This window comes from Strigops habroptila, chromosome 11 (assembly GCF_004027225.2).
Source record: "Strigops habroptila isolate Jane chromosome 11, bStrHab1.2.pri, whole genome shotgun sequence".
NCBI classification, from domain to species: Eukaryota; Metazoa; Chordata; class Aves; order Psittaciformes; family Psittacidae; genus Strigops; species Strigops habroptila.
In genome coordinates, this window is record NC_046360.1 from 19,044,758 (window position 1) to 19,062,716 (window position 17,959).

General features: G+C 45.9%; 2 protein-coding genes across 12 annotated transcripts in view; one reads left to right on the forward strand and one right to left on the reverse strand.

The window, feature by feature from the left end:
- Positions 1–10,117, forward strand: part of VGLL4 (vestigial like family member 4) — a 98,803-nt gene extending 88,686 nt beyond the window's left edge. For 2 of the 3 annotated variants that reach the window (XM_030502186.1, XM_030502185.1), the window contains exons 4-6: positions 2,531–2,753; positions 5,812–5,932; positions 7,284–9,610. In XM_030502186.1, the coding sequence (XP_030358046.1) occupies positions 2,531–2,753; positions 5,812–5,932; positions 7,284–7,552 (613 nt within the window). In that variant the 3' untranslated portion in view covers positions 7,553–9,610. Of the gene's footprint in view, positions 1–2,530; positions 2,754–5,811; positions 5,933–7,283 lie in introns of all 3 variants that reach the window. The other variant, XM_030502184.1, reaches the window with a different exon arrangement.
- The window catches only part of ATG7 (autophagy related 7), a 112,359-nt gene continuing 102,518 nt past the window's right edge, over positions 8,119–17,959 (reverse strand). For 5 of the 9 annotated variants that reach the window (XM_030502166.1, XM_030502165.1, XM_030502159.1 and 2 more), the window contains 4 exons: positions 12,904–17,919; positions 12,204–12,407; positions 10,544–11,451; positions 8,380–8,683 (listed from right to left, as the gene is read on the reverse strand). The gene's annotated coding sequence lies outside the window, so the exon portion shown is untranslated. Of the gene's footprint in view, positions 8,684–10,543; positions 11,452–12,203; positions 12,408–12,903; positions 17,920–17,959 lie in introns of all 9 variants that reach the window. The other 4 variants (XM_030502163.1, XM_030502160.1, XM_030502167.1 and 1 more) reach the window with 4 other exon arrangements.

A 17,959-nucleotide genomic window follows, 5' to 3' on the forward strand; every position in this document is an offset into this window, starting at 1 on the left:
GCCAGATAATATTTAGTTGAACAGTAAGATTTTGGCTTGCAGCTGCCAAAGATAACTGCACTGCAGCAAGGAGAGGGAGCCCTCTCTCACAGCGTTGCCTTTATCACTTGAACAATGATTTCAGCCATGTCTTTTCATGTTGCTATTTCCCAGGCTATCTAATGGCTCTTGTCCAGGTACGAACCAGCCGGCAAAGGCACACTGTTTGTGAAGTTCATGCTTGCTTCCTCAGGGGTGGTGACGGATGATGCTGTTGTGCTCGGTGGCTGCCCCAGTGCTGTAACTCTAGATGAGGCTACTGTACTTTAAATATAGAGTCTGTTGTGCTGCCTCAAGTCACACATTTGCATCAGTCATTAGCTCAGAGCGCTGCAATTCTAAACGTCTTTCTTCTGAATGCTGATACTGCAGAGTAGTCTTGTGAATTGAAATGGGACCAGCGCTGGCAGGAGAGGGAAATGTAGCACTGTGAGAATGTATTTCCTGGTGGTTTGTGTGCTGCTCTTTTGTGTCTGAATCTGGCCTGCAAAGGAGGATTCAGGAAACACATGATTTTCAGAGAACCTCTTGAGCACCAGCTGTGAAACCTTAAAGGTTAGATTTTATGGTCGATTCTGCTAATCAGCAACTACTAATTTGTAATTAGTTAAGAGGGATAAGGGATGCAGGGGGGGAGGCAGAGCTGATGGATCTGAAGGGTTACATATTGTATTATTCTGTTGGCTGTTCCCTCCTAAGCGTGTCAGGGGAATTTGGCAAAGAGAATAAGCTGTGTCCTGAGGTTCTGAAGTCACTGGTTGCCTGGCATCATATTAACGCTAACTTCTACCATGCTAATTGAGTTTTGGTTCAGGCAGCAATAGCAGATCTCTGTACGACCAAGTGACTCCCGAGCAAGCTGAGGAATAGCACTGAAGTGCTGATTAGTTCAGCAAAGGTCCTGTTCCTGAATGCAGCAAAGATCTGGACCCTCACCGCAAGAAAGATTACAGCTTCTCTAGCTCTAACACAAGCAGGGCCACAGGGATGACAAGGGTGTGGGAACAGTTTGTACCTGAAGAAAGTATTACCTGGGAGAAAAAAGGTTGTTGGACAGAGAGATGAACTCGGGAGGGGTGTGAAGATGATCAGGAGGGAGCAGCTTTGCCTCTCCTAATAAAAGAACTGGGTGATAGCAGAGCACGTCAGTAGGTTTTAGGTTTAAAAGAAATAAAAACAGCCTGTGAAGAAAAGGTACCTAATAAGTGTGTAGTTTCAACAAAGGAATCCATGGCCACGGGATGCTGTCAAGGCTAAAGGTTTATGTGGTCTCCAAAGGCACTTCCACAGACGCTGTGCAACTCAGTGAGCAGCCTGACTCCCTGGGGCACTCCCGCAGGCTTTTCCTGTAGCAGTTTGGTTGGTAAGCTTTGGGGTTCCTCATTTCCCTCTGCTGGCAGGGCTTTGGCTTTTGTTCCTGTTCCCCCAGCTGTCAGCCTCCCTTTTTGAGACTTTCTCTGACGCTGCAATAGGCAGTGGCTTCTTGGAGTTGTAGTTTACTTCAGTACTGAATACTCTTCATAGACCTTCATTTCTAGTACTACAGAAAACGTTTCTCTGTTCCTTTTTTGTCTCTGCCTAATACTCATCAGAGCATTTTTAAAGATTGCTCCTGCATATTAATATATGTTTCAAAAGTGGGGAAAATACCTTGGATTTTACCCTCTTACACACAGGACACTTCACTCTTGCTTCAAGAACCTTCTGAAGACAGAATTGTGTGTTGCATAGAAGCAGCTTTCTCCTCCAGAGCTTTCCTATGTGAAAGATGGACTGAGTTTGCCCTGTCACACTGAGGCACTGGGTGCTGCAGCATGTGAACCCCTCACAGTGCCGTATGTTTTTGGCTCACTGGATTGCCTTTAGTGTATGGAAAGTGAGATATCTCTCACATAAGCCCCAAATCAGTATTATTTTAATTGCAGTGAGTGGTAGGCTAATGATGCGAGGACATTTACTGAGATTTACTGTTCAGTGGTAGTTTGAAATTATTCTTTTTAAAGAATGGTTTAATTCAGTGATTCTGGGAAAAGTGCAATTTAGCTTTTCCTTCCTTTTCAGCTGTGAAAATCCTGTTTCCTGCTGTGACTCACTGCGTTTTGCTGATACCAGCCATGTCTTTAGAGGAAAATAAACTTTTCATGGGCTTCAGTAATGCTTAGAGAATATTGCAGTGTCAGGAGACAGAGTGGGATTGTATTTTAAATGAGGAGGTGTCTGATCTTAACAGAGGTGTTGCTTTAACTCAGTGCGTTTAGCCAAGGATCTGAAGGAATTCTAGGCTGAATCAAAATGTTGGTTGTCAGAGCTTGCAGATGCAAACCATTGGCTGGATGGAGCAGGGATACATCACGGGGGGTTCTCTACCCCTTCCCACAAGCCCAGCAGAATGCATTGCCTCCTGTCTGTTGAAGGGATTTAATGTTGCATATCTCACTGTAGCTTGTAATAACAGTGAGTCCTTTGACCTTCTTTTTCTTTCTTGCCTTAGAAACAAGACTGCCAATGGAGATTTTCGGAAGGAGCACAGAGAGAGGAGTCGCAGCCCCATAGAGAGGGCCGCTGCCCCAACAATGAGCCTTCATGCCAATCACATGTATGCCTCAATCCCAAGCTTGACCATGGATCAACCTCTAGCACTGACCAAAAACAGCATGGATGCAACCCGGACAGTTGGCATCACACCTACACTGACTTCTGTGGAACGGCAGCAGGTACTGGCTTCTAGTTGACAAGAAGCTGTGGGTGGTTGTAGGAATCCTTGCTGCAGACACAGTGAGGACTGCCCAGGTGTAAGCAGAACGTATTGTGAGTTACAATAGGTAGAGAATACTATTCGTCAGGCAAAAAGTGTTTCGAAAATGCACAATGAATGTCCAAACTCATTGTCTTTGATGTGAATAAATCACTGGTGTGTCAATGTACCTGTCACGCATTTCCTGCTTTCTCTGATGCTTTGCTAAGCTTGTGAATGCTGTTTTAATTGGGAATGCAAAGCCTTTGTTTGAACAGAGCTCCAGAGCCTGCCAGGCAGTAACTGATGCAGTTTGCAGGTAAAGCGGGTATTCACCTGAGCTCCTCTTGGGACTGCTGAAGGAGAGTAGTGAGACAGAAAGGGCATCACAGAGAATTTTGCGCTGAATTTTCCAGGTGAAAGAAGCTGGAATGACCTTAGTTGGTTTAGCCAGCCACCAGCATTCATTGTGTTGTTCAGAGCAATGTCATATCACTGTTTCACAAAGACTTTTCCTAAAGCCAAGTAATGATTTTTGACTATCATTTCTTTCCGTATGCTGGAGTGTTCTGGTTTGATTTCGGCTGGTTATTTGGGTTTTGGCTGGTTATTTGGTTTTTGGCTTGCCATCTTGTATGTTGTTTTTGTTTTCCTTCAGAACTGCTGAAGATGAGCCATCTTTATGCAGGTTAGACAGTAATAGTTTCCTTCTGTCATTATTGCTTTTATCCCAAGTGGAGAGACAAAGCAAGACAATTGAGTTGTAATGAGCTGCAGTGCTGAGAAACCAAACTAGCCCATGTACCCAAGCTCTTCCTTCCTGCCTTTCTCCCTCCCCTGCTGTGATGCCCTGCAAAGGGTAAACACTTGGAGCAGGTGATGTTTCAGAGGCTGGGATTTTTCATACACAGTGTTTGAAAGCTGCTTTTCACCGGATAAGCCGTACACTTTACATCTGCTGTGTGGATTTTCACAGTGGCTGCCTGTGTACACTTGTCTCTTCCATTTTGCTTTGCGAAAAGGCCGAGCTCTGCACTAGCGTAGCTGCTCTCTTGCATCATTTGGCACACAGGTTGCAGAGCTATTGTTCTGTGCAGAACGGCTCCTCTTTGCTCTCAGTGTTGGGTGATGACAGAGGAGGAAGGGCCTGACTGCCACTGACGACACTGGTGCCCTTTGGCAGTGTCCCTGCAGCCAGAGCAGCCTCCGCCTCTGACACCGGCCTCTTGGGGTGTTTGACTTGGGCCCATTCCTGGTGCCCGTTACCAGGTTCCTCTCTCTCGTTATCTTTGACATTTTGATCTAGGATACAGTCTGTTTTCTTGGAAAACTGGATGTTGAGGTTAGACCTCGCTAAGAGCAGAGAGTAGAAATCACACAAAACAAGAAGTGTATTGAAAATTAGAAACCCAAGTTTGACAATTGGTTCTTTGGTTGCTTTTGGTTGGTTTTTTTTACACCTTAATATGTTCAATGGGATTTCCATCTTACCCTGTTTCTGATAAAGAGGTGGGAAAAAATCCCTTCTTATTTCAGCTACTGTAGTCGCCGTCACTAAATTCTCAGCTTATCTCAGTATTTTCACCTAAATCTGTGCAGTCTGCTCAGTGCACCTGTACACACAACTACACATACCTTATCCTGCCTCGCAGATCCTCTGTGGTGTGGGGACATGCATCCTTGTCTGCTGCCTGTCTGTGTCTCCACTTCCCACCCTTTGCATCTCCTAAAGAGATAAGCATATATACAGTTCTCAAAAACTGCTTCATAGATGCACAAAGTCTTGGTCCCTATAAAGAAAATGCATGCTTCCAGAAAAATCAAATAATTTTTATTTACTTTTATTACTTTGCTGCAGTGCAATAAGATGTAAATGGCATCATTCCTGTTGTGTCCAAACAGTGTTAAACCTTCCCTTCCAAACTCTCACTTTGGCCTTGCTCTTACTCTGTATACTGAAGTGCCACCACACAATGAAAACTCTTTCCTTCCTCACTGACTGTATGTGGTGATAGGTAAAGCAGTGATTCTTGTGGGTTTGCTGCACAGGTTTGTAAAATGGACAGGAAATTAAAACTCTATTACAGCAATTCAGTTAATCTTTTGGACACTTATCAGTTAACTTGCATTGGCTGGAGCAAAATGGACTCCTTGCATCGTAAAATATACCAAAGATGCAAAGCAAAAATACTCTAATGCCCTTTATTTCCCTTCAGCCACCTGAAAAACTCAGACATTCCTCCTCCTAAGGCCTTGTTCCAATGTAACATGTACATAGTGAACAACTATGAGAAGAGTATTTTATCTTTACACTGTACAGAGTATCCATTGCGGAATTCAGGTTATGGGATGGACACTTTGGGGAATTTGCATGTGTTGAGAATGAAAAAGGATGATGTATTAAGTAGCACTAGAAAGGCAGATTAATGACAACAGGAAAGTACTTGTGGTCAAGACTGACTCAGGTGCTCTTTATAATTTAATCTTACGGGCTTATTTTTAGTGTCTGAAGTAGGGAATACAGGATCAGTCAGGCTGGGAAGAGTGAGCTCCTGAATGAAGAATGGTAACATCAAAAACTGAGTAACACTAAGAAGACAAATACCTGTAACACGTGTAAAGCCTGGCTGAGTCCTGGATCCACGAGGATCTGTGGCCCCAGAACGAAACAAGTGTTCGATGTGTTGACGTTTAGTTCTGCATATGTCATGTTGTCTGTGAAGTTGAAACAGTCGCTGTAAAATCACTTCAGTGCTTTTAATGATTTGCTTTTACACTGCACTTTTTCTATATGGCTGCTTGCCACTTAAATAACTAAGAACCATTATGGAAATGCACTGTAGTGGTTTTTTAATCAGGCGAAGAAACAATAGCTGAGTATTTCGGGGTTTAATATGCTTTATTGAATGGGATAGTTTGTGGGTTATTTCACTGCTGGGATTCTGTTCAGTGTCTGCACTCCAGTGCCCCTGCAGTGAACTGCTGCTGGCACGGCTTTGGCTGATGGTGAGTGACAGTTCCTTTCTTGTCCCCCTCAGAACCGTCCCTCGGTGATCACCTGCGCTTCTGCCAACAACCGCAACTGCAACCTGTCCCACTGCCCCATCGCGCACAGCGGCTGCGCCTCGGCCGTGCCCGCCTACCGGAGACCCGCCAGCAGTAAGTGACGCGCCTGCCCCCTCCCCCTGGGAGAGCAGCGCGCAGGGTAGGCACTGATGTATTAGCAAACAGGGACAAAAGGAGGCAGAACAACTGGCACCTCTCTGCATCCTGCCTAGCCAGCGAGCACACATCCCTCCGCAGGTTTCCTGGCCACCAATCCTGTGCCACAGTAGGAAGTACCAATTCAGAACTGGGGAGAGAGAGGGGTTCGTTCTTCCTGTTTTAAAAGCTGCTTTAAATAAGCAAACACCCCACACAGACAAGTCACTATGTATTGTCTGATGGACAGCAGATCCAGCCAGCTCTCGTTTGAGGTGCTGCGGTTTCCCCACTCCTTCAGGAGTCAGTAGATTCAGCCACAGTCACAAAAACCTCTTCCTGCAGGTACAAATACTCTTCCGAAGCAAACACCCTCCACCTCTCTCTGTGTGGGTAGCACACATTGCTGTGGAGGGCAGCTGCTACAGCAGCCCAAGCAGGGAGCTTCAGCTTTCTGCCTCCTATGTACCAGCATGACAGAGGTAGGACCCTGGAATTCCACAGTGGGGCTGTGTGTGTGGTGGTTGTTATTCAAAAAAGACCCCTGTATTGTTGAAGACTGGGATTAAAAACTGAAGTGAGACCCTGGAGGAGACGTTTCACCCTCACAGGAATCACTGCTGAAGGACCTGAGAGGATAGAAGTTTGCTAGAAACCTGCTACTACTCGTCCAGGGCGAGCTCCCTCCTTGAGCCCCAGCTGTATTTACATGGGCTCTGCAGCAGAATTACGACTGTTATTGCTCAAAACCTGTCTTTTAAGGTTCTTTGTTTCTCTTGCAATACTACGACACTATTTTAATGCTTGCAGTACCTAATGCAGAGGCAGTGAATCAGCTTTCAGACGTCGCTCCCAGCACTAGTATGTAGAGGAAGGTGACACCCTGAGATCAGCATTTGGCATGCTGCAATTTAGAATGAGGTCTCCTGCTCACATCCAACTGGTATCAGCAGGCTTGGGAGCTGATTTTAAAGAACTGCCTCCATCTTTAATCCTACTTAAGTCTAAATACAAGTTCTATGTGATTGTTTGGGAGAGGATTTCCATAGAATGAGAGCTGTGGTTGTTACCAGCCTGAGGAAGAACTAACATTGTATATAAAACGCTTAACTGCTGCAGGTTGCAGAAATACTAAGATATTTAACTCTATTTATTACTTTTTTCATTTTAACCCCTTTCATCTTCTCCCCCCCATTCACTAACAAACAGCTCTGTACCGATGTAAAGTCTTGCTTTATGCTGAGGAGAAGGGGAGCAATGCCAGGATTCTGCCCTGAAATAACACGCTTTCTGCCTCCTTTCCCCGCAGCTACCACCGCCTGCGACCCGGTGGTGGAAGAGCACTTCCGCCGAAGCCTTGGCAAGAATTACAAGGAGCCTGAGCCAGTGGCAAACTCTGTGTCCATCACGGGGTCAGTCGATGACCACTTTGCCAAAGCACTTGGGGATACGTGGCTGCAGATCAAAGCTGCGAAGGACGGCGTCTCGAGCAGCCCCGAGTCCGCGTCGCGGCGGGGCCAGTCTTCCCCCTCCTCTCACATGGTCAATCATAATCACTCGCCCTCGGTGGTCTCATGAGGAGAGGACCGTGACCTTTGTGAATTTGCATGGTTTGACTGAGCTTTGAACAGTGCTTAAGGTAGTGTTGGGGGAGGGGAGGTTAGTTTTCAACACATGTTTTTGTGTACTCACTTTTTGTTTGTAAAAGGGTGCCCTTAAAGACGATAGCAGGAACTATTTCATAAAGATTCATCTGATGTAGCATCCTTTTTTTTTTTTTTCCTGCCTCAATTACCAAAGAAACCTCTGATGCAAATCTGCTGCCCCTTAAAAAAACTAATGCACGCTAATCCACAAAAGCCATCACACGTAGTTGGTTGACCCAAGTGCTTTTTGCTTTTATTAGCTTCTTGAGACTAGAATTTGTCTGGTTTGCTTACATTGCTTTGGGGTTTTTTGTTTCATTTTGTTTTTTTTCCCTCTGTGAAGTAACGTTGTATGTATATACTTGAAAAGAACTGTCATGTATGATTTGCACTATTGGAGGAGGACTGAAGTTGCATAGCAACTTTCTGGAAGATGCTAATATTTTGAGGGCAAACTGCTGAAAAAAGGGTTTAAGGATGACATTTCTATCAGTTTGATTTTTTTTCTTAAAGCAAAACAGCTTTGGAAGGGGAAGTCTCATACAGGTTATAGGTCTTTCTCTCTTTAGATTTCAGGTGCTTAGTGCTTGCAACTGGACTGCATAATTTACAGAACACGGGCATTTTTTCCTAAACACTGCAGTTTGTTAGAGTAGAGCTGAGGTTGGAGGGTTCAATAGTGCTTAACGATGCATGTTTTATGAAAAATAGCTGGTATCTATTAATGTATAGACAGTAAGAATCATAATACTTATTAGCTTTTCTTCAGAATTAGTTTATTTTTGTCAGTAACAATCCTAGATATACTTACTGCTGGTACAGTTGTACTCTATGATATTTGTATTTGATATTCACTTTAGTAGCAGCCAGCAAAGAGGACAGCCTCAGGCCAGGCCTCGGACGACGCAGTCAGAGATAGATGGTGCGTGGTACAGGATGCTACAGCTTTGCGCATGACCGAGTCATTGTTCCTGTCTGCTTACCAGGGATTTGCTTCCTAAACCCAAGTCTGTGTAATCCACCTTGAACCAGCTGCAGAAACTGCTACCGTGACGTATCTTGGCTGGACAACAGATTGTTACAGTTTGTGAAATATGACCTTTAGGTTTTTTTTTTAAGCTTATCCATAAACCTATGCCAAGTTGCAGCGTACATTCCTCCAGTAGAGAACTTTATACAGGTATTACTGCATTTATTATCATTTGCTATATTAATAGCTACTAACTAGAAATTAGGCGATAGAGGCAGGCGTAAACCCACAGCTGGGCTAGTAAAGAGCTTTTCTTCTTGTTAAGTGTAACTGCTCTCCCCCAGACATTCCATCTTCCCAGTACAGTTGCAACTAGGGCTTTGTTTTTATACTGGGTTACCTGAAACAATCGGTTCAGTGTAGAAAGTTAGAACTAGTTGGAAGATGAACTACACGTGATGTATTATGGACTATGTTACAGTATTGGGTCCATTGTGGCTTTTATTTTCTGTGTTTTGTTTTCTTTTTTAAAGTTAAGCTATTTAATTTGGAAAAGGTGCAGGGTGGAAGGATCGGGAGATTGGCTCTTGCTCTGGTTGAGAAGGTGGCTGCTCAATTCTCTTTAACAAATGAAACCCCCACCACCTAAGCCCCCAGTTTGACACATTTCACTACCATCCTACTGGGTAGTCAACGCTTCCTTGCTTTGGCATTCAGTACCCTACTCTCTGTAGGAAGATTGTTAAAAGAACACTTTTTTATATAGGTAACTTTAAGACCATCGTTACGCTGTGCGTAAAGAATGTACAGAGAAATTTGTAGGTATTTTTTGAGGAACAATTAATTTGTTAATGATATGTAGCTATTTAATTTTTCCCTTTCCTTTATTGTAATCATTCTTTTTTTTTTTTTTTTTTTGTTTTTGTTTGGAGAAAAAAGTTGATCTTTTTTTTGTTGTAGATTTGTCTGTAATACAGTAAAAGTGCAGGAACACAGTTATTCTATGAGAACACTGCATTAGCATTAATAGCCACTAGTTTGTTATTGCTACAGGCTACTGAGCATTGTAACATTAAATACTAATGCTGTAGATGGACTCTGTGGAAAATGTGACTCCTATATTTCTTTGTAAACACAAATAATGTTTTTAAAGCTAATATTTTCAATAATAGCTGTTTTACAAGGTTACATTTACTTATCTGAGATAGGTAAATGGATTTGAGGGCAATAAAGATTTAATGTGATATGTCCAGTAAAACATATATTAGACACAGTAATGTCCTGAAAGCCAAAGGGTGGGGGGGGAGGTGGAAGGAAACTAAACTGAACTCGCCACCGTGAGCGGTGGTGGTTCCTTCACGGAGCCAGGTTACCTACAGCTGCGTTTGGCAGACTCTGTGTTTGTAAATCTGTACCATACCGTCTCCCGCGGCCTCGTCCCGTGGGAAAAGGGGCGGGAGACCAGCTTTTTTTTTTTTTTTTGTACTTAAAAGTAGCCTTAAAGAACAATAAAGTGCTCTTAAATCAGCGCGTGGTCATCTCTCTGCTGCTGCTGCTGCGGGGGACGGGGCTCGCGAGCACAGACTGCCCGGGACCTGCCCCCTTCCCGCAGGACACGGGCTGGGGCTGGCGCGTGTGTCAGGGACCAGGGAACCTGCTGCTGCCCCAGCGGGACACAGACACACACCACACACCCCCCAGCTCTGCCCAGCGCTGGGTTGGAGCACACCCACTGGTGCGGTTCCTGCTCTGCTCATCAGACACCAGTGGCCTCATCTTGCCCCTCTTCAGGCTTTATCCCAAGGACAGGAACTCCTCCCTGCCGAAGGCAGCTGTGTTTCCAATGTAGAAATCCAGGGGCTTGTTCTTTGGGCCACCAGCGTTTCCAGAGTGTTTTCCATTCATTCATTTGACTCGAGATGGTTAATCCTTAAAAACAAGTGTTCTAATTACCTGATTTTGAGGAAGTTTGGTGAACCAGGCACAAGCCTTCAGAGGAATTTCACACTGAATGTAGTAGAGTCATCTCCGGAATTAGACAAGGAGACCCTAAAAACAAGGACACACGAAGTTAGTGTTGTATTGGAAGCACCTGAAGAATGGCTTGAAAAGCCAGGTGGGGGTAACAGGTTTCAGTGTCACTGAACAGGTGACACTGTTCCAGTCAGTGGCTGGGTTTAGGAGGTCCCATTAGGACACATCCAGCATGATGAGTTTAACACATCTGAGACACAGCCCTCTCCCCATGTCCATGGAAAGCAGCTAAATACACACTTTAAGAGCCCTTGGGAGGGAGGCCGGCGACACAGAGCCTCCCAGTCTGCTTCCTGATGGGAGCTGGCTTCCTGTTAGGAAAAAAAAACACCCCTGCACCAACATTTTGGGGACAAGCAGCATTGCTACCTTTCAGGTCAGTAACTTACCGCTCTGTTTTCTACATGATAAAGGTTAAAATACAGACCACACAATTTTCCTACCATGTAATTTTTCTCATTAGCAGTAATGTTACACAAAGGGTGGCACCATGGCCTAGAGAAACTGGACCCTACACACACACGCTTCACATGATTAGTAAGTAAGTCCTACACTACTTGTCATGGCTTATCTTCTCCTGTGACCTAAACAAAAGGTAACTTCCCACTGTTTGTCCATAACCTCACCCCTACACACACACACACACACACACAAACACACATTATTTGTGTTAATTTCATTGAAAGCAGAAGTTTAATTCTAGAAACCAGACCTGACATCCCAAATATGCCGGGGATGGAGTTTGCATCTTTCTGCATTGTTCAGTGAGTGACCCCTCCTGGATACAGTTTCTATGTATTTCCAGCTGCTTTAGCTGTGAACATGAACTTCACACACAAACACACAGAGGCCATTAGACAGTGATGGTTTGACACAACCGCAGTACAACAGGAGAGTACAACTGTGTGTAGCAGCACACTGGCAGTGCTGCTGTCTGTGTACTTGCTAAATCTGGACCAACAGTGCCGCTGGTACCTGACCATATGGAACCTTCCCAGGGGATTGTGCTCACTCCATGAGGCTGTTGTGACCCCGCACAACCCCACCAGCAGGCAGCAGTGAGGGGAGCTCACAGGCAGCAGGTACCCCACAGTGTCTGTGCTCGACAGAGGTGCGCTGGAGTCAGATGCATGTTGAGGTTCCTGCCACTGCTGCAGCAAACCCAGCCTGGAACTGCTGCAGCTGTGTGTAAGGCAGCTACACTATGACACAGTGCAGCTGACCTGCTGGACCTTACAACCGGAATGTTCACAACACTCGAAGGTGTAACCAGCTCAGCACCAGGGATGGAGCCGTCCTGCACCAGCAGGAGCTGCTCCACAGGCTGTGCTGGGGCCTGCAGGGAACAGACCAGGTCCTCCCGGGAGGCCAAACCAGCCCATGGTGACAACACACAAACCCTCCCGCAGCCTGTTCAGAAGCCTTTGTGCAGCAGCAGTGTTGGGAGCCCACGACCCATCCACGAGGGCTGCGGGAATGGAGCCAACCCCACACCAACGTGTCGTGTTGCCCAACGCGATGCCCTGGCACCACGTGTCAGAAGTATTTCAGATGCAGTTTGTGTGAGGGCTGTACTCACCGGCGCTGGCACACTTGTCCCTGTTGCAGGGCCTATTCACCACTATCTTTAGATCCTTCTTGAGGAAGAGTGAAATGAGAAACCAGTCTGCATCCTCCTGACACAGGAGCTTCCCCTTCCTCTGGCATGGATACAGCTCCAAGTACATTAAGACGGTGTCTCCAGCTCTTCCCCCAGCAGACAGTGGTGAAGCACACTTTATTCCTGAAGGGCCAATGACAGAAAATACACCAATTTAATAACTAACTAAAATACACCAATTTAATAATTTTTAAAGCTCTCCTTCAATGGGAACATGCTGCACCTCTCTTTGGAGCAGCTCTCTCAAGTGCGCTTCCTGCAGAGAACACAGCCAGAACAGATAATTTGCTTGGTTTTGAACTGCGGTTACATATAGCTCCACAGCAGCTGCCTTGTTCTTCAGACAAAGCTCTCCCATTTCCCCTTGGTGCTCTTCTGTCACAGCACACAAGGCAACAGCCCTGTGCATCTCTGGCCTGTGCAAGGGAGTGCTCTGTCCCAGGGGTTCGTTCACTTTCCAGGCTTTCCCAGGGCTGTTCCACCCAAGAGAGGTGCTGGGTCGCTCCTGCAGGCACCGCTCCTCACCACCAGTGACATCCAATACACTGTGGAGCTTTTTCTCCACCAGCAGGGCACAAGCCTTGAAAGGGAGCAGCAGACCTGGGTAGATCTCACTCACCTCTGATGGATGGCAAAGCCAGGAGTGAAACCACGCAGTGGCCTTCCCACTGGTGCTCAGCCTTCAGTCTTCAAACCTTTGTGACTGTAGCAAAGTTCAAACCTAATCCTGCCCAACCACTGTCCCGAGGAGACACTGCTGCTCACCAGTCGTTTCTGTGGAGAAGGTAAGGGGAGAGTGTGTGATCATCTCCATCTGTGATCTAAAGCCACAGGCACCACTTCTTTCTCCAATTCTCTAATTTCAAATTTTCCCTGAGGCATTTAATAGTTTACAGCAAGCTCATATATCTTAAGAACACCCTCGGCCCAGGCTGAAAGCAAGCTGCAGAAGGAGACCGAGTCCAGTGTCAAACAGCCATTGTAAAGTCAGTGGTTAAAGTGCAAGACAATAAACTGTTATTTTTAATTAGAACTCCAAGGACAAATCTGGTCCTGGACATGCAGCTGGTTGGCAGGAGGAGCACCCTGCTGCTGCGGGGAAGCGCCTGTGCAGCAATGCAGCTTCTCATCCAGAACTACAGTCAAAATTCCTAAGCCTTCAGTCTTCCCTAAACCAGTTCTGATCGGGTGATGCACGTCCTCAGCGTGTGCCCACGTTCACTCTGGACCAACGGGTGAGGTTGGCATCGGGTTTGAATTTTAATTGCAGGAAAGCGTCAAATTTTCCTGCCCAATTCTGCCTGTCAAATCCGAGCGCTCACAGAGAACCACGCAGAGGGGAAGGCACGTGCTGTGCTGAGAGCAGAGCCCCAGCCCTCTGCACCATGCCCGTGGGACCCCCCTGCAGGCCGCTGTTTGCTGACACACTCGGCATTGCTCTACCTCACCCACAGGGTCTTCCCTCTCCTCGGAGCTTCCACACCAGCAAACACGGACTGACACAGGTGCTCTCGCTGCACCAGCAGGGCTGGGTCCATGGTGAGAACCGGATGCTCCACTGAGGCTCGCTCCGGTCTCCATGCACGGCTCCTGTGTGACAACACTCGTCTCACAGCAAAACAAGAGCAGCAGCTCCTCAGCTGCACCCCCTTCAACAGGAGCAACGTACATGCCCTTGAGAGAGACAGAGAGGGACCGCAGAATGCCAGGCTCTTCCCAGGATGAGCTCCTCCTATGTGGCTCCTTCCTCTGGTGCTAGAAGTGGACTGCATCATGCTGGGGGCAGCCTCCAAACTCACCTGACAACAGAATCCACAAGGAACATTAAATAGGAAATTCTAATGTTTTCCTTTGTGACCCAATCGCCACAGGAACCCAATCCATCAGACCACCATGTGCTATAGGCGGTTCTATAGCTGTCAATTGCTGTATCGTTTAAGCATTTCTATCCGTTGGCCTGGGATTAGTCCTAATGGATACTCAGTGACATGCATCAGATTTTAACAGAGTTGGAAAAAACAGAATTCCTTTCTCTATAGCTTCTAAATAATGACAAAGCAGTTGCTGACTCCCAGTAAGAACCCACCTCATCACTTTCACATCAGGCTGTCTCAGCTCGCGGGCTGGCCAGTCACTGCTCACTGCTGCACTCTTCACTCTGATTTTACATTTCATTCTGCTGAGCAGCAGCTTTCTTCCATGCCAAGGAGAACATCTGTCTTCTCTCCATCACAAAGACAGACACAAAGGCATCTGTCAACATGGAGCTGTGTCCGCCCATGCCTGCTACATTTAATAGTCAAAAAGCTGCTTATCTAAAAACTGTTTACTCAGTTCTCAGCCTAAACCCAGCCCTTCACCCAGAAATGTTGGGTTGGTTGGTTTGGTTTTTTGCAGGGGGAAGTGGGGATGACAACAATGGAAAGAACTAGTGATACTGAAGAGACGAAAGCAAGGGCCTCGCCTTCCCTTTTCCTTTTTCCTTTTCTTTTTCCTTCTAAGTGACAAGTTCTTGGGCTTCTGCGAAGGCTACAAAAAGCCTCAGACTTCACTTCTTCAGAAGAAAAGGCATGTTTTCAAGCCATACCACAGGTAAGCAGCATTTGCTGTGTGGTTCACAGCAGCAGCCAAGCCCCTTTCCTTTACCTTTACTATTTATAAATAAATACCTGTATGTAACTTGATGTTACTTTTATTCATCAAACATTCTCTCACGGCATTTATAGTTACTGACACTGTGTGGCTGCTACAGCCTCTTGGTCTGTTTTACACACTGACACAAACACCACTATTGTGAAAACAAAGCCAAAGGAACAGACGAGCAGAGAGCTGAGGTCTCACCTCTGACACTCCTGATGTGCAGCAGCAGCAGCCATGGACATCACTGGCCTCCCGCCACAGCTCCCACCCTGCGGAACACGCGCTTCACCCCGACCTCTTCACAGCACCAACAACCTGCTCTCAAAAGGGATTATAGAAACAGGGACAGACAAGAAAACTGATTCCAACAGGCAAGAAACGACCCCAGGGGAGAAGCTCCTGCCACAACCTGATCCCTGCCAATGGAAGTGCTGGGAAAAATTAAGGGGAACAGATACCGAACTGATGATGATCGTTCTTCCCCGTGAGGGTGCTGAGGCGCTGGCACAGGGTGCCCAGAGAAGCTGTGGCTGCCCCATCCCTGGCAGTGTTCAAGGCCAGGTTGGACACAGGGGCTTGGAGCAGCCTCTAGCGAAAGGTGTTTTGAACCACTCCTTGGTCATTTCATGCATTTGCTAACTTAGCCTTCAGCTTCCCCAGCCTACACAGTGGAATGGCATTAGCTCAAACTGCTGAGTTTTCAGGTGGGGAAATGAACTAAAATATAAGTCCTGTAAAGCAGCACCCATAGAACATGGTGGGATCCCAGGGCTCTTGTTTTAAAGATTTTCATGGCAAGAGCAGATTTCCTCACAACAAAAAAAAATGCTTTTGTTATTGCCAGGCTTACAAATGGGGCCTGTAATGTGAGTCAAGCTGTGACCTTTCAGGATGATGCAAGATCAGCAGTACTAAATCAAATGCTGACACTTTAGTGATTAATCCAACAAATAAACAATTTCTGTTTGGAAATGCAATAGAGAGGAGTGTGGGATTCTCCTCCTGCTCTGCCTTGCTACAGCTGAACTCTGGATGCAGTTCGGTCCTACCAGTTCTCACAGGAAATGTGAAAAAGGCCTGAGCAAAGGCTGAGGATTAAAGTCAACACCAGACCCACTCATAATACATCATTAAAGAAAGAGAAGCTAATGAAGGCAGGAGGAAATATTCTCCTGTTTATATGAAAAGTTTGTTCCTTTTAATAGTTGTCCCCTGACAGATCCCATCTTCCCTCCACTCTGTCCTTCTGTGATATCCTCCCGGATGCATCTTCCCCTAAGGGAAGTGTTAATTCTACCAGCACAGCTCATCCAGCTCACACATCAATCCACTGCCCTCCTCTCTTTGGATCTGCTGCTGGACCCTTCCCTCCACCCTCACCAGACGTACTGAGCTCAGATGCAGCACCAGAGCCTCTTCACACCACCCCTGTGGCTGCTGGAGCTGCAGTAACCAGGCACAAGGTGCCTTGGGGCTGCCATAAAACCACAGTAACTTGCCAGAGACTGCAAAAATGACATTTGCCTGAGGCTCCAAAAGCTGCAACTGTGCAGAGCTTTCTTGAACTGACTTTTTCTAAAGTATAGAATAAGTCCTTCCCTTGAGCTATTAATAGCAATGAAATCTATACTCAGAATGCAGATCTCCAGAGCTCAACAGAAAACTGTGAGTGCATCCAATTTGATTAGCTGCCCAGAATGTAACATCTAACGCTGATATACTGAGGAATAAAGCATCATAGCTGCCAACTATGTGCTCTTGCTACTACTCCATATCCATTCAAAACTGGTTTTTCTGCCTTTATAATACTAAAGAAAGGATACAGACCATTGCTTTTGTATTACTTGCACAAATCTCAACTGATTTGCTGGCTGTTTGTCCTCCACTGATACCAAGGCATAAAAAACAGAACAGGAATCAAAGTGCTTCAGTGACAAGGAAGCTTTCTTGCCATGCAGGTATTTTGCCTATAACTGAGGTGAACAATGGTAAGGTGGTAAGGCAGTAGCACTAGTACCTCACCACAACCCTGTTCTGTATTCACAGAACTCCCTGAAATCATGAGAGAATATTTCACTTGAATTTTTCAGAAGCCAAATTAAACTCAGGTTATTATAAATAATTACATTTGGAAATAATTCTGTTCTTGAGCCATTCAGTTTCACATTTCCAAGTCTTTCTACACAGCCACAAAACAGATGTGCTCGTTTTTAAATTAAAGAAAAAAGAAAACAGATTCTTAGGAATTGAAGGAACACAAAACAAAATCCCCAGTGTTGGGAGACGAGCAACAACATTTTGAGAGTTGAGAAAGCTGTAATCTACCCAACTAGTCAGACTGAAGAACAGTAAAGAGTCTCTCCTCAGGAAGCCCCCATTGCTGAGCTTTGCAGCCCTGATGTGGGAATCAGCTACACTACAACCTCAAACCAAAACATTTCAAGAACTTCCACACAGGACGGTGTTTAGGTCTGCTTAAGCAAGCATATTTGTCTAATCCTCTGTAGGTGCACATTAAGAATGTTCCTCTCCTTCCTGAAAGCAGTAGAAAAGTTGGGTGACAAAAGAGAAGTAGCACTTGATTTCTGCAGTAGAGAAAGGGAGCAGTGGAAAACTGGCTGGCTAACCTCTACTCCCTGTGATGCTCTGAAACCTTATAGCTTGAGCAACCCAAGAGGAAGCCCCAACACAGAAGAAAATTGATGCTAAACCTCAGGAGAACTTCCCATAGATCAGGGCAGGCCCTGACCAGTGAAAAGGCCAAGAGCTGTCAACAGGCAAGGAAATGAACTGAAGCTCTTAGGAGGAATGTAAGCTATTCCAAGACAGTGACAATACCTCTGATGGGAAAGCTCCCAAACTGGGGCACCCTTGATCCACTGCTCCTAAAGCCTCCAATAGGAAGCCAATCTCTTGATAGCTGTCCTGGCTCTCTTCCAGGTTCCACTGCTTCTGGCACTTCTGCTTTTCTTCTGCCCCTTCATACCTCTCCCATCTAGAATGGAAAGAGGGGAGGAACAGAAAATACTAGCATG